This window comes from Thalassophryne amazonica, chromosome 12 (genome assembly GCF_902500255.1).
Source record: "Thalassophryne amazonica chromosome 12, fThaAma1.1, whole genome shotgun sequence".
NCBI lineage: Eukaryota > Metazoa > Chordata > Actinopteri > Batrachoidiformes > Batrachoididae > Thalassophryne > Thalassophryne amazonica.
In genome coordinates this window covers 58845655-58863060 of record NC_047114.1, presented here as the reverse complement: position 1 = coordinate 58863060, position 17406 = coordinate 58845655, and the positions used below count along the sequence as shown (strand labels likewise).

Genomic DNA, 17406 nt, shown 5'->3' with positions numbered 1-17406 from the left:
TGAGTCTGTTTCCACTGGTGAATCATATCACAGGAAGGCCAACATTTTCTCACAGAGGAATAACAGCATCAACTTCAGTTTTGGCATCAAGATTGTTTTTTTTTTTATTTGAAAAGTGCTTCTAACACTTGAGAGCAAGTTTCCACAGAGGAGTCTGAAGTATTTCAAATTAAACAGGAATTACAGGTTTTCACCTGGTAACTGTGATAAGTACGTAACAGTAAAAAGCACAGAGTAAATTCTGTAGAGTAAAATTTACTCTGCCAGGATAACATTTGGTCCCAGTCCAAATAGAGTTAAATACACGCTATCATAGTGCGAAATCAATTCTATCACAGGGTAAAATCAACTCTATCATGCTGTGAATGACTCTCATTGGGGTTGGAAAGGGTGTTTTGATAAGACGGTAGGGCTGATGTCACTCTATAATAGAGTGTATTTAACTCTAGTTTGGACTGGGACCAAATGTTATCCTGGCAGAGTATATTTTACTCTGCATAACGTACTGTGCACTCATATACAGAATCAGTTTTAAATAATGTTTTGGGTGGGTTGTACATACATGAGCTGATGAACAAGGCAACATTAAAAGGCCAGATTTTTAAAGGCATTTGATATGATGCGTGCCTGGAAAAGGAAGTCATGCCACATATCAGCACTGAAGGCAGCATCCCCTGTAGTGCATCAATGCTTTGCTAATAAGAACAATTAGAGACACTGGGTGAGAAAGAATAGACTGCTGGTTGTGTGTGTGTGTATGTGTGTGTGTGTAAGAGAGAGAGTGAGAGAGGCAAAGTGCCTGTACAGTGGTCCCTCATTATAACGCGGTTCACCTTTCGCGGCCTCGCAGTTTCGCTGATTTTTTTTTACAGCGCATTGTGTTCTGCGTCCTCATCAAGCAGGCCGGTCGCGGCACCGCGAAGGGAGAGCACGCGCATTGTGTTCTGCGTGTCTGTTTATAAGAATCTTCTCGCCCAGAAGAAAAAAGAGCGCCAACAACTACCCATAACTGTGTTCTTCACTCGGAAAAAGACACCTGCAGTGAGGTGTGACTCAGTGGAAAAAGGCACGACAGCGGCGCGGCACCACAACGAAGAGGTGCGATCAGAGGAACTGTGAAATACTGGTCAGTCACTATTAATAATTTCTTATGTGTCCAACCTCGTTGGTTGATCGTTAAAATTTAATTTGTTAGTTCTAAAAGCCATCATAATTATTTATAGGAAAATGTTCTATTTTTATTTCTCAAAAAATGTTTGGGCCCGAAAACAGGTTGGTCTTATTTTTCTACTAAGGTCTGAACTTCGAGAGTGTTTACATGCGAGAGAAAAGTGAGAAAATGTTGCCTGTTTGAGAAAAGTGTATAAAGTGTGCAGTGAGGGGTTTTACAGCCTTAAAACATCTATAATAATTGTAAAAAATAACGCTGACTACTTCGCGGATTTCGCTTATTGCGGGCTATTTTTAGAATGTAACTCCCGCGATAAACAAGGGACCACTGTATTTGCACACACACACACAAGACATAAGAAGATTACACAGTGCTGCAATGTGAAACATATTCTTTTTTGTGCCTGTAAAGCATCAACAATTTTCAATAAACACATATCAGTTGACTGAGTGGGTAGGTGGGAAATCATATGAAGTGTTGTGTGGGCCGCCAGAAGAGGAGGTACTGCTGGCCAACCACCAGAGGGCGCCCTGCGTGAAGTGCGGGCTTCAGGCACGAGAGGGCGCTGCCGCCTCACAGGAACAGCCGAGGTGACAGCTGTCACTCATCAACTATGACAGCTGTCACCGATCATCTGCACTTCACCCCAGATAAAAGCAGGATGACACCTCCACCACGTCGCAGAGATATCGTTCTTCTAAGGAGGTAATATTCTCAGCCATAAACTAAACTGTATCTTAGTCTGACCTCTTTTTGCAGCCGCTTTCCTGTGGAGCCTTGTCCGCTGATTGGTGGTTTGTGAGAGTGCCGACGTCTTCGCCTCTCACTCTTTCCAGATAAGTGCTGAAACAGGAGCTGCATGAGTGTGTGATTTGAGGTGGAGGTGGAATTTCCACCGTTGTTGTTACTGGGTGTACACACACCCACACTTGACTGTCTTTGCTCTTCGCCAGCAGTACCAGATCCGACACGCGGAGACGGTGGCCACCTGGGGGATTCGGGACCTGGCGGCTCCAGTATCCTTCGGGTTCGGTGGCGGAGGAAATCGTGTGGTTCCGGTTCTTCTTTAGACGGACGTCTCCTATCGTCGAGCCTGCCCACACGACACCTTTATCCATTGACTTTGTATCATTCTATAATCTGCTGTGTATAGTTGTGGCATTCACAACAGTAAAGTGTTCAAATTTGACTCCTTCTATTGTCCGTTCATTTGCGCCCCCTGTTGTGGGTCCGTGTCACTACACTTTCACAACATGAAGTCAGAAGCCTGAATAATTTACATCACATTTATGGCATAATGGTGCGTGATTCTCATTCAGAATTTATCTGCATTAGTGCCTATTACCACTATTTAATATGCAACACTGAATGGTTTGTATAATCCTTCCAAAACTATGATGAGCTGAATATAGATTTTATGGCTCACTAATGTGTGCTCCTGCAGGAAAGGGAGTGACTGATCTGGAGTGGAAGAACAAGACAAACGCTGGCTGCAGGAGCAGTGAAGCGATGAGGAGCACAGTTTGTGCATCTATAAATCTCTTTTCAGTACCCTGTAGTCATGTTGTTCACCCTCACACCAAAACAATAAAATAGTCACTTTCCGAAGATAAAGTCTTTACTGAGCAACCCGGAGGCTTTTTCATGGCCACACACACATGCACACACACATACACACAGACACATAACAGACATATACAGTATATTACACTTTACAGTATGTGAAATAAGCTCAGCACGAAAGAGACAAAAAAAAAAGTGCTTTGCTGTTCACACGTACAAACATAAACTCTCAGGCAAGCTGCAATTATGACTTCACTCTCACTATCGATGCCAACACAGAGCTGAGAAAGCAGCTGAGGCAGATTGAGTCCAAAACTGAAATTAAGCAATGCAGCTACTCACTCTGCAATCATAACCTGTTTGCCTACTCTCCAACAAAGAGTGCACCTCCAGGCTATTTACTTCGAGTCTGAATAAGAACTTGAAATAATACTTTCAGTGCTCTTGCCGTTGCAAATACACAGTAGACAAGAACACCAATAACTCTCTCAAAGCTTTCGGCTATTGTTATGTGAATGGAATAAGAAAACAAAAGTACAGTTTTAGATTTTGTGGTGTAACTGGATTTCCTCTACCCAAGCCCTGTCTCATCAAGGTATATATGTCTGTGCACAACTACACATATATGGTCTGGATCACTTTGCTTGTTCGGTCCTGTTTGTTTGTTTTTCTGTTTGTGAACAGCTTGGAGCCTACAATTTTTTTTATATATCATTACGATTTTTTTTTACTGGAGATTCGTATCCTGATAGGCAAGAACTGATTCAACTTTCAAGGTCAAAGGGCAAAGTCAGGAAAAATTATTGGAAAATTGGAAAAATCCCTATCTTAAACATTGAAGAAATTTTCAAAAATTCATAACTGTCAAATGATCAAATTTGTTTCATAGAGAGTGTAATATAGGATGGTGTCCTTTATTGACTGACAAAGTGTGATTCAGATCTGATCCAGATTACAGATTTTGTGGCCATTTAAATTTAATATTGAAAACCCCATTTAAAGTATATTTTACATTATATCTTAATCAAACATGCCCCAATCACTCGCATATTTGAAAGTGCGGTGCAGAATGGCACTCACTATCGCCTGACAAACATTGACCCAGCTCTGATCCGGACTGTGGATTTTGTGGACATTTGAATTTAATAATGAAAAGCCCATTTGTCAGGTTTTGGGTCCGTTTAGGTTGTGTTCTGTTTTACTGTCTGATTTGGTTTGTCTTTGTGATCTGTCTTTCTCTTGCTCTCTTTCTACTGAGGTTTTCTCTGTCCTGCTGTTTCTTTTCTCTCTCTTGGCTCTTGGTGGTGTGTGTTTCTCTCTGTCTGGCCTCACCCTGGCTCTGGGAGCTTCTACACACACCTGTTCTTGATTTGCAGTTAATCACCTGGGCGCTTTATAAGTCTCACTGTTTGCCTTTGTCCCTCACTAGATCGATGTGCCTTGTGCCTCTTTCCAGCTCAATTCCTTGCGTTTTTTGCCTTGCCTTGCCTTGCCTTGCCTTGCCTTGCCTTGCCTTGCTTTGCCTTGACTGCTTCACTGTGTTTTTTGATTACTTGCCTGTGTAACCCGACCACGCCTAAGCTTGATGATTTTGTTACTGTTGCTTCTTTTGGACTGCTTATCTGTGTACTGACCCCTGCTAACGAACCAAGTAAATTATTTTACTCCACTGAGCTGTGTACTTTTGTCCTGCATTTGTGTCCAGCCTGCTTCACCAGCCAACCCTGATACTATTTGGTGTACATTTTGCATTATATTTCAATCAGAAGTGCCTCACTCATTGTTATTGTTCGGTTATGGATTCACCTGCACCACCAAAATTGGGTGGAGGTTCTAATTTATGCCTGTTTGTCTATCTTCCAGTTATCAGTCGGAAACCAAGTGCCAAAAAGCAATGACAAATTGTGCATAGCAGAGACAACCAATGTTCTGTGAACATTACCTGAAAAAGAATTCAGAAACTGAAAAAGTTGAAAAAAAAAAACAACAATCTGACAACACATCAAAAAAAACTTTTGACTCAAATGCATGATCTATGTACATACTCCTGACATTTGATCACATCTATCGTAATTTCCGGACTATAAGCTGCTACTTTTTTCACATGCTTTGAATACTGTGGCTTTTAGAATAATGCGGTTAATTTATGGATTTTTACAGGCTTTTTCAGAAGTCGAAATACAATTTCCTGAAAGCTGCGCTCCTTATGCAGTGTAAATTCACACACAGTGTAAATGTAAGATATTACTCCTTCCGTTTTAGTGAAGAAAAGTCCTTTTCCGGCATTTTGTGCCAGAGTTGCGCTGTCAAATCAGTCAGCGGAGCGGCGCATTCTCCCCCCACCCTTCCAAACCGGTTCTCTGCCGTGGGGCAACAAGTCAAAAAAGTCACAGCGCCTCATTAACGTCTCATTTACCACAGACTCCATCTGATCCTGGCTGCACGCGATGAAAGTTAGAAAAAGACAGTTAAAATTACTCAGTTCTCCGTGTGGAGCAGAAACACCGTGCGTTGGATGACATGCACGTCAATATTTACGTGTAACACTTCAGGGGAAAAAGCATTTACGGTACGTATTTAATTAAAAGTTAAAAAAATCTTTCTGTCTAATATCTTTCTGTGTAAATATCTCATGTTACAACATGGAGACCCGTGACATATAGACAAGTGTGGCCTATTTATGTACAATTTCTTTTTTCTTTTTAAAATTGGTGGGTGTGGCTAATATTCAGGTGTGCTCTATAGTGCGGAAATTACGGTAATTTAGCTTATGAAAAGCTACTTCTAACAGGACTTTGACTTTGAAGGTAAAATTTTGTGGAACTGGAAACTAGTGTTGATGGAGATTTGTGCTGTATGAGCACGGTGCTCTCGTTTTCTTTACTTTTAGCACTACACAGCAGTGTAATTTTTTGGAATACCATTTATAACTACAGGAAACTGTTCCATTCCTGTTTCTTTTCAATTCCTCTTAGTATTCTGGTCATAATTTTAGGGGTCCAAGCCCAGCGGGGCTGGGGACAGCGGTTGCAAAGCAACGCTGTTTCCAGTCCCAGCAAGGCTGGGAACCCTATTGTTTTCTTTGTTTTGGTGGGTCCAAACCCGACGAGGGCTGGGGACAGTGGTTGCATCTCTAAATCACACTGCTGTATGTGTGAGTGTGTGTATGTGTGTGAGAGAGAGAGAGAGAGAGAGAGAGAGAGAGAGAGAGAGAGAGAGAGAGAGGCCACGGCAATACCACGCAAAGTATTGGTATTGCTATCATTAAAATGCCCAGGGAAGTTTTTTCTGGGCACTGTTGCCAATGTGCTTGTTCAAGGACTGGATCAGATTAAACATTATTCATATGAAGCACCTTGGAGTGACTGATGTTATGATTGACATATTTGGAAAAATATTCAACTCAATCCATTGACCAATCACCTCTGTACCATAAAGAGAATATTTCTTTCAGTGTTTTTGCTATTTGGTAAATCACAGATATGGAGGTAAAGTAGATTTTGAATATCTACAAATACAGACTGACAGACTGCATTACACCACAGTTATCTGTATTCACAGCACCTCATGCACATTGTGGGAGGAATGGTTGTGATTCAGTGGATGCACTGAAAAAGTGTGGACATCTTAGTTAAAGTTAGTCCTTTTGCTGGCGAGACAGCATAAAGAAAAGTGACACTGCACAAGTGGACAGGCTTGTGAGGAAGGCTGGCTGTGTTGTTGGTACTGAACTGGAGTGTCTCACAATAGTGGCAGTAAGAAGGACCATCCACAGGATGCTGACATGGTGGGAGTCACAGCTGTTATTCAGTGGATGTGCTGAAAAAGCATGGACATCTTGGTTGAAGTTTGTCATCTTGATGTTAAACCTGGAGTGACAGAGCCACCACCCACGTGGCTCGGCAGGTCAGGCCCACATACCAACAACTGAAATGCAGGGAGTCGCATGGGCCTCAACCGGGGCTCGGAAGGCGGTCCACATATGGGCGCTTGGACCCCGTGTATACCTGCTGGCAGGTCTAGTCATATTTCTTGCTCCTACATTTCTTTCTACCACGCAGCCATACACTGATCCTTTCCTGCTTTTCTCCATCTAATTCCTTGTTTGGTTCTTCCTTATGACACACCTCCTAATGCAAGCTATTCAGCTTTCACTCCGCTCCCTGCATTAGGCTTTCCACATTTTCAACGGCCAAACCTCATTTCACAGTGTGAACTACATACATTTGTAGAACTGTGGCTTTGAAAAGTTTCAAACACTCTCTGAGGTGGCCCATCACACTGACTTGCCATGAAATCCAGCAGATAGCTCCATAAATGGGAAAATAGTTGAAGTCAAGACACTTTTGAGAGGTAAATGTACTCTGAACTAACTATAACAGATTAACAGCCATCGTGGATAGAGCCAAAAGGTCTTTAAACTGCAAGTTAAGAAAGTCTCAAACTTCAGTATAGTATTTTGTGTTTCCATTCTAAGTTCATATTCAGGCAGCTTGGATTCACACTAAAACATCAATATGAAGCTGGAACAGGCTGATAAAGTCTTTAGAAGGGTAACAAACAGGTACTTGATGCAGAATTGAATTCAGTACCCTGGGGTGTTGGCTTGGAGTTGTACCACTACCCAAGCAATGTTGATGGCAGTACAGAGGTGCAAAGCATTAGTGTGCTTGCATTCTAACAAGATGGTTCCTGATTCCACCTCAGCCCCATTCTTCTTGTACTCTGGAGTTGAATCAGGAAATGCATCCAGTGTAAAAGTTTTACCAAATGAACATATGGATGCATACCCCGAACAACACAGGCAAAGTCAAAAGAAGCATTGTAACTTAAGCCATGACAATGACATCTAACACCCTCAAGAGCCAACAACATGCCTGAAATTTAGCTACAACCAATGCTCGAGTGTTATCTTTGTGATCTAAAGGGGTTGTATTCTGCTAAATCTTTTAACCAAACATGTATGTTTGGGGTTCAAAATGTTCAAAATGTGGGCAAAATTTCACAAAATTTTAACCTTGAAATCAGAATTAGGTTATACTGTGAACTATGGTTTTACATACAAGTAATTTGCATTGGTTCCATTTTGACTTCTGTGACATATGTCACCCAAGTCCATACATGGACCCTTGTTTTCTCTGTGAAATATACCCAATGGGTCAGTATGGCCCCTGTATAACTACCCCAAACTGTTTGTGTGAGAGACATAAAGGGACGCTTTACAGGGGGCATATCAACAGCCCATTCACCATTTGCAGCTACGAGCACTGAAACAGGCCATCTGTTTTTAATGTAATGAATCACCTCAATGTCCAAACTATATTTTTGCATATAAACCTAAATATTTGTCTTAAAGTGGTGGCCATTAATAGCTTGCTAACAAGGTGCATGTTATGATCCCTTTAATACTAACCTCAGCAGAAAACCCAAATCACCAACTACTTATTTTTTCACATTTTCACTGTTCCTCCTGAAAAGAATCACAAAGCGAGAGGAAAAAGAAGACTTCTTTTCCAAGTGAACTCAACCTGAACATCAGAAAACCCACAGTCAAAGACAGCAATGAATTTTGAACATTTTAACCACTGTGCACCGCCTCAGCTGTTTTCATCACAATGAGAGCTGCTACCGGTAACTTGCAGACACACCACATGGGTTTTCTGCCTTTTATGCACGCAAGTGAAATGTTTGCTGCTCCGAGCACATTCAAAGGAAACCCTCTAGAGTTTAATTTTAAAGACATAAATAAGAAAAACCTTAAATCATGCAGCCAAAAACATTTTGTGTTGACAAGTCAAGAATCCGAGAAGGCTACCATACCAACAGCTGACTTGTCAGAAACTGATTTACGCTAAGTTTTCTAGGCGTTACTTTCATGAGTAACTCTTGAATGCATGGGTTTATGGGTGCAACTGATGATGATAAAAAGATACTTACGATCCAAGCCGTTGATGTATTTCATGGTTATCTCACAATGCCCCCACACAGCACTCACAATGGAATACAGCTTCTTGCCCTTTAGCCCTCTAAATGCCACTCCTAGATACTGTCCATCCACCATGAAGCTCAGTGTGCCTTCATCCATGTCCAGAATCACTAGAAGGGAGTCTGGCAGAGTAAAAGACTCCTCTGGCTCCAGGAAACAGGGGTAAGAAGACAGAGAGCTGTGTGCCCTGTTCTTACTGTCATGATAGAGCCGGTTGCGTCCCAGATCCCATCCCCATGACTCAGAATCCGAACCTACCAGCGCTGTATACCCAACAGAGTGTAAAGGAGCTTCAGATGTTGACACACCAACTACAGCATGAGTGCCACGCTGCCGTGCAGGCCAATGGATCTTCCACACATGGAGACCGCGGGTGTATCCCACTCGGCCTCGTATGCAGTCTGTGCTCTGGGCGACAGGGTGGCGATGAAATGTCAATTTATCATCATCTTTGATGAAGATATTTAGTGAGCGGTCATCAGGGTTCCAGGCATGACGCTGCTGGGTATCCAGGCCAGCACATGGCATGTCCAGTAGGAGGTCCAGCCTGGGAGGTTTGGAAAAATCTGGGCCCCTCAGCTCTGGATGCTGCCTGTGGTGAGCTGAGGGCCGATAAGACGGGGACCCACCACTGTCTCCACGGCCATCTACTGACTTAATGCTGCCAGAAATCTTCTGACCCATGGTTGTGATGGGCGATTTGATAGAAGGGAAAAAATGATTGTGCAGTTTGATGCTACGCTGCCTCCTGCTTGACGTTACCTCATCAATGCGATGGAGCTGAAATCAGAGTTCCCAAATAAAAACTGGTGCAGGGAAGTGAAGAAGGAGGAGGTGATATATGAAATATGTATGCAGTCTGGCTTTATGCCCAAGATGTCTTCAGAAAGACAGAGCTGCTGTCACGCCTGTGGAGAGAGATGGACAAGAGAAAGAAAAACAATTAAAGCACAAGTAGACATTAGGAAGTATTTGATTATCACAGTTGGGTGTTCAAAAACAACAACACAAGCAATGAACAAGATAGACAGTGGTGTCTTGGCAGGCAATGGTAAAACTCTTTACAACTGCAGCTTTAGAGTGCTTTTGATTTTATAGAAATTAACAATGCACGAGATGAGACACAAGCACGTTTCCTCTGACTCATCTTCCATTCTCCTCGCACAGATGCCAACAGAAACACATGCATGCATCCCTCCACACAGTCCCCAATTGTGCAACACAGCCCACATACAAAGCTGGAGTGCTATCATTTAGATAATGTAATTTTAATGAGCTTTGCCTGAGTCTGCAAAACTAAAACATCAACAAAAATTTTTCATTCTAATGGAGTTTCAAATTACCAAGAATGATCAAAACACTGACTACTAGTGCTGAGTTTATTATTAAAGGGTATGGTGCAAATTTTTAAAAAGTAAAATCACTAATTTTTCAAGCGAATTTTTCTAAAAGAAATGTTATTTCTACTTTTTATTTGATTCACAGCACTTTCAGTATTTCTGTAGACGTGACAATAAAATCTGCTTACTTTGCACAACAAAGATCTTGTTAAAATAAGAAATGTTTCATGTTCTAAAAAAGAACATATTGTATAGTATAATGAAACAAAACATCTATTTGAAGTTATAAAAATCTATTCAAAGCCTACGTGGAAAGTAACAATGTGTTCGTGCTTCGGATGGGAGTAAAATTCTTCAGCTACTGAGAACTACACAGTAGATCACGACCGGGCACGCCTTTGAACCGGCCCGCAAATACCTGGAAATTAAAGAATAAAATCAGGGTTCTCCCCAGACAATGGAACAACGGCACCATGCTGTTATACTGCCATCTAGCGCCACTATAGTGTAGTGTCATCTCATGATGTCTTGAAGACTTGGTGGGAATCGGTGCACAAGCCAGCTTTGCGGGAAATTTCACATGAACAACTTCAGGGGCCTGTACTACAAAGCGGGGTTACTGGATTATCAGGGTAACTTCGGGAGTAAGTTGATGACGTGTGGAGTAACTTCCCGGTTAACCCGTACTACGAAAGGTGGAGAGGTTTTGATCGAGGTATGCTGCCATGGCAATTTATGCTGTGTGCCAAACCTGCTCCGAGCAGGTTATGTTCTCGGTTAGCTTGAGGTTTTCGCTTAACCACTCCCTTTATAAGTACCATCCATCCACCTTCAATCACTCCGAAGACAATGCCGGTGTCCCGTCGACATGAGGTGAATGTCGAGATGGGGAAATGATGTAATTCCCTCGACGTGCAACTGCACATGCGCATTTTTTTTTTTTTTCCGTAAAAGTTTTTTTTACTTTATTAATTGTATTCAGTGTATTTATAGCCTAGTAAGTAAAACATTTTCTGTATTTTACGTTAGGAGCATAAATATATGTATATGTACACTCAACAAATAATATAAACGCAACACTTTTGGTTTTGCTCCCATTTTGTATGAGATGAACTCAAAGATCTAAAACTTTTTCCACATACACAATATCACCATTTCCCTCAAATATTGTTCACAAACCAGTCTAAATCTGTGATAGTGAGCACTTCTCCTTTGCTGAGATAATCCATCCCACCTCACAGGTGTGCCATACCAAGATGCTGATTAGACACCATGATTAGTGCACAGGTGTGCCTTAGACTGTCCACAATAAAAGGCAACTCTGAAAGGTGCTCAATGGGTGACATGCTCAATGGGTGACATGTCCGGTGAGTATGCCGGCCATGCAAGAACTGGGACATTTTCAGCTTCCAAGAATTGTGTACAGATCCTTGCAACATGGGGCCGTGCATTATCCTGCTGCAACATGAGGTGATGTTCTTGGATGTATGGCACAACAATGGGCCTCAGGATCTCGTCACGGTATCTCTGTGCATTCAAAATGCCATCAATAAAATGCACCTGTGTTCTTCGTCCATAACAGACACCTGCCCATACCATAACCCCACCGCCACCATGGGCCACTCGATCCACAACATTGACATCAGAAAACTGCTCACCCACACGACGCCACACACACTGTCTGCCATCTGCCCTGGACAGTGTGAACCGGGATTCATCCGTGAAGAGAACACCTCTCCAACGTGCCAAACGCCAGCGAATGCGAGCATTTGCCCACTCAAGTTGGTTACGACGACGAACTGGAGTCAGGTCGAGACCCCGATGAGGACGACGAGCATGCAGATGAGCTTCCCTGAGATGGTTTCTGACAATTTGTGCAGAAATTCTTTGGTTATGCAAACCGATTGTTTCAGCAGCTGTCCGAGTGGCTGGTCTCAGACGATCTTGGAGGTGAACATACTGGATGTGGAGGTCCTGGGCTGGTGTGGTTACACGTGGTCTGCGGTTGTGAGGCTGGTTGGATGTACTGCCAAATTCTCTGAAACGCCTTTGGAGACGGCTTATGGTAGAGAAATGAACATTCAATACACGAGCAACAGCTCTGGTTGACATTCCTGCTGTCAGCATGTCAATTGCACGCTCCCTCAAATGTTGCGACATCTGTGGCATTGTGCTGTGTGATAAAACTGCACCTTTCAGAGTAGCCTATTATTGTGGACAGTCTAAGGCACACGTGTGCACTAATCATGGTGTCTAATCAGCATCTTGGTATTTCACACCTGTGAGGTCGGATGGATTATCTCAGCAAAGGAGAAGTGCTCACTATCACAGATTTAGACTGGTTTGTGAACAATATTTGAGGGAAATGGTGATATTGTGTATGTGGAAAAAGTTTTAGATCTTTGAGTTCATCTCATACAAAATGGGAGCAAAACCAAAAGTGTTGCGTTTATATTTTTGTTGAGTATATATTTTGCCTGTCAAAATAAGCTAACTCCAGGTTAAAAATACTTATCGTTTTATAGTGAGTAGATTTTATACATTACTACGTGCGGATGAACAATTTATACATTTACTTGCCCATCAAAATAAGCGAACTCTGTCATGTATTTTTTTCAGTGCACACGTGCAGTTACGCGACGCACCTCATTTCGGCGACGCACCTCATCTCGACGGCGCACCTCATCTCGACAGAACACCGGCCTACCTGGATGATCCTTTTGATATTGGGGCACAAATTGTGAGGGGCTCTCTTCGCAGGGCGAGGGTTTTTAAAGACCGCCAGAATCCACTGACATACCCGGACGATATTCTCTATGTAAGATATAGAGTCTCAGCCGAGGGAATTCGTTATCTTTGTCAGCTGATCGGGCCAGAAGTCTGTAACATCACCCATCGTACACTGTAAAAAAAGACTGTTGTTTTTACAGGAAAACACTGGCAGCTGTGGTTACCAGGGAATTCCTGTAAAAAATACAGCAGTTAAATGTACAAAAAAGAGAGCTCTTGTTTGTAGATTTAACAGTTCTTTTAATGTGAGTCAGCCGTGGTTCATTCACTGTAAATCCATATACATTGTTGTGAAAGTGTAGGTACACGGACCCACAACAGGGGGCGTAATGAACGGACAATGGAGGAAGGTGAATAACAAGGTTTACTATTGTGAAACGAGCACAATGAATACAACAATCAACAATTTGGGGTCGAATCCGCTGGTGTCGTGTGGGCAGGCTCGAAGGTAGGAGACGTCCGTCTCAGTCGAACCGGAACCACCCAGATCTCCTCTGCCACCGAACCCTGGAAATACTGGAACCGCCAAGTCCCGAAGTCCCAGGTGGCCACTGCCTCCGCTCGTCGGATCCGGTACTGCTGGCGGGAGAGAGCAACAACACAGGCGTGGATGCGACAGCACCCAGTAACGGAGAGGGGAGAAGCCGCCTCCACCTCTAGTCACAATTTGGCAGGCAGGTGAGTACTTATCCAAGCAATTTAGCTTATAGTAATCAGCTGTCCTGAAAAAAGTTTAACAAGTCTTTTGTTAGTCAGAATATAAATGCAGAGAACGTTACCTTAGTCTAAAGGCGATATCTCGGCACTGAGGTGGAGACGCCGTCCTCCTGATATACCTCTGTGCTGAGTGGAACAGCTGGGTCCAGTGATGGGTGACAGCTGTCACCCAGGCTGCTCCCATAAGGCGGCAGCGCCCTCTGGTGCCTGGAGCCCGCACTCCAGGCAGGGCGCCCTCTGGTGGTGGTGGGCCAGCAGTACCTCCTCTTCAGCGGCCCACACAACATACATATTATGTCTGTAATGTTATCTACTGTGCTGCTGTATGTTTTACAGGAATTCCCTGGTAACCACAGCTGCCAGCGTTTTCCTGTACAAAAAAGTCATTTTTTACAGTGTAGCAATGCCCCGACGATCGAGCAGATAATGTGCCTTGTGCCTATTTTGCCAGTGGACAATTTATGTATTCCATCGGTGATGCTGAACATCTGAGCAAGAATACTGTATGTCGTATGATTCACAAGGTAGTACTTGCTCTGTCTAAACTGTTGGATGCATTTGTCGTTTTCCCTGGCCATTTATCCGCAATGCAAATCAAAGAAGGGTTTTATGCAGTTGCGGGTAATTACTAATATCAAAATAAGTCTAATGCATGTCCATTAATTAGGCGAAGTGGGGCTTATCAAGCTATGAATATAAACCTCCCGTTCTGAAGGATGTTTTTATATTTCATCTTCACCTGCTGCCAGGTGCGTTCGGCACTGCTATTGCATCTGAAATATTGACAGGATTAGGAATAGCAATCACACAGTCAATGTAGCCTATTTAGGAAACATTAAATTCACCTAACATTTATTAGTAGGCCTATGCCCACTTCTGAATCGTGTTGCATCTGGGCGTAATTAATGAAAGAAGGTCATTTTTTTACACATATTAGACATTCCACAGGTTAATCATCTGTAACAGATTTGGGGAACAATTGAATTGTACGTACGCATTTACCCGATCAGCAATACGTTGCCAACAAGCCTGTCTTGCTTTATTGGCAGACGATGTGTTCGATTTCCCCCTTAACATTAATTTAAATTCCTCGTAGCTCCGCATAATAATCGTGCATTCTTCTTCGGTAAAGTAAGGTGACCGCGCCATCACTGAAAAATGGTGACGTGTGCTGCAACCTGCCCCTTTTATGTGAACGCGCACAAACTCCAATTAGGTTAACACAGGTTCAACAAATCAACATCTTATTCAGCGTCGTAGTACCGATTAACACCACTTGAGGAAACCAGGTTTTGTCAACCCCGGTTTAAGAGGTTGACCCTGGGTTACATCTGAGTAAGTTAACCCCGCTTCGTAGTACAGGTCCCAGCTCTTTATTTTATCCTGTTTACATCCAGATGACACAAACCATGACAAAAGGCAAGCGTTACATGATGCTAGATGATCTAGAGGACAATCTCCTCATTTTTTGTTTTGTCTTGGTGGGGACCACAGCCCGTGCGGGGTGCAGCGACTGCCGCACCGTCTGGGAAGAAGGCACACCAGCACCGAGTGGCACCGAGGCGGGTGCACAGTCACCTCGATCAATGCTGTCTGCTGTGGGATCAATCTGCTCAGAGGCTGAGAACGATGCTAAAGCTTCTGTGACAGTGAACAGGGAGGCTTTTATGAAGAAAAAAGCAAAACGGAATTTGAAATTATTCAGGTAACGAGACACACTTTGAGATTTTGGGGCTGGATAGCGGCAGGGATTATTTCCATTCTTCTGTTTTAAAGGACATGCCGCACTGAAATCATAACATTTCTGAGTGTTTCCTTTAGCGTCTCTTGGAGGAAAACGTTTCAGCGCCCAATTGAATGCTGCTAACATTAACCCTCTAGGGCCGACGCCGTCGTGTATGACGGCTAAGACCAAGACCAAGCTTTACTAAATTATAAATAACTCTTGAATGATATGAGATAGAAACTTTTTTTTTTTTTGCTGAAAAGTTAACTCCGCTGACCTTCAAGCCAGCCACTGGCTATCTTTGTACTCCTCATAGAAGCTGTGTGATGACGTGCGAAATGTGAGTGTCCGGAATTGCTTCACCGTCACATGGTTTTCCAAAATCCAATCGTAGGGCAGATTTACCTCATGTGCAAAGCCAAAGATCGTGTTCAGGAGTGATATGTTACTAGTTAGCCCGTCTGAATAGCCCCCTGGGTGCGCCAATGAGTACATACTATTAGTACATACTCAGTGTGCCCTGCGTCATTACATACAGCGATCAGTGAAAGCAGGAGCACACGGAGAGCCTCTGATGACAATCTCACGTGCTCAAACAAAGAGTGTGTAACTATCAGGATTGCTCCACTAGTTTGCATGTGAATGTTACTGGATAACTCTATTGCTTTCTCTGCGTAAAGCACTGTTTACCATATCAATGGACAACAAAACGTATAGACCATTTTGTATATATTGTTCAAAATGTGCATTTGTGTTTATTGTTTGAACCTTTTTGTTGTACAGCCTTTCACACAAGACCTCAAATTACCTTTATAAAGTGTCAAAACAGTTGTTTATTATAGTCTGCTGTGTGTTTTGAATAAATGTGTGTGGAAAATTATTTTTCGCTTTATTTTTTCCTATTTTTGACTGTAAACCTGTTGTGTGGGCAGCCGAAGAAGAGGTACTGCTGGCCCACCACCAGAAGGCGCCCTGCCTATTGGCAGGTTTCAGGCTCCAGAGGGCGCACTGGCCAGGAAGGATCCACCAGGTGCACCGTGAGGCTGTCAACAGCTGTCATCCATCACCTCATCATTCAGTCCATAAAAGCCTGGGAGAGACATCATAACTGTGCCGAGTTATCAGCTTACCACACAGGTAAACCGACTCAGCCGTTTTGTGCCGTACGCACATTCATTGTAACTGAAGTCTTTGCAGTTGTGACTTATACTTGCAGCTTGTAGCCGAGTTTGTGGAAGTTGGAGGAGTTGGCGTCTCCACTCCTCACTTCTTACTTACTGAGTATAACCATTGACACTGCATGTTCTCCAGTTTTCCTCTGCACTCTGGGAGTATCTGAATTTAATCCTTCAGGAGGATTTCTGTGAGTTACTGTTTGCTGGGTGTACACACACCCACCTTAACCTGTTTTGTTCCTGGCAGCAGTACCAGGTCTGACAGCCTCGAGCGGTGGCCACCTGGGGAATCAGGACTTGGCGGCTCTGGTGTATTGCAGGCCTCCGTTGGCGGTGGAACTTCGTGGGTTCCGGCTCTTCTCTGGATAGGCGTCTCCTACCCTCGGGTCTGCCCACGCGTCACCGTTTTGGATTGACTGACTAAAAAGCATATTTGATTGTTGTGCACTTTTGCAGAATAAATTGTCATTTATTTGGTATTTCTATTGACCGTTCATTTACGCCCCCTGGCATGGGTCCGTGCATTCACTTTCTCAACAAAATCTTTATTACACTTATAAAACACAACAAAAACATATATATTCTGAAAGCACAGGTTGTCCTGACAAAAAGAGATATAAAACTTGATTGTGGGATGCAGGGAGAGCTGTTAACAGCAATAATAAAACATTTATGCCAGGTGAGTGAACTGTCCAAAAAATGCCCTCGGACCCCAGAGGGTTAAAAACGGAAACACAGATTAATTACTTTACATAAGTGTGATGTCGTGTCATGATGACTCATTTTTTTAAGTGATAACTGTTCATTTTGATGCAGTCACGGTAAAACCAGCCGCTTTCCACTGTGCAAAAATTTAGTGCACGTGTACACTGCGCGAGTGCAGTGTGTGCTGCTCCGTTACAGAGCAGTCTCACGCCTAGACAGACTCTCAAAGTAAA

The 17406-nt window shown here is 43.1% G+C and overlaps 1 protein-coding gene across 3 annotated transcripts in view; it reads right to left on the bottom strand.

Annotated features, from left to right (window-relative positions):
• Nucleotides 1–17406, bottom strand: part of LOC117521849 (SPRY domain-containing SOCS box protein 4-like) — a 364472-nt gene that overhangs the window by 77397 nt on the left and 269669 nt on the right. For all 3 annotated transcript variants that reach the window (XM_034183205.1, XM_034183204.1, XM_034183203.1), the window contains exon 2: nt 8672–9628. In XM_034183205.1, the coding sequence (XP_034039096.1) occupies nt 8672–9404 (733 nt within the window). In that variant the 5' untranslated portion in view covers nt 9405–9628. The remainder of the gene's footprint in view (nt 1–8671; nt 9629–17406) is intronic.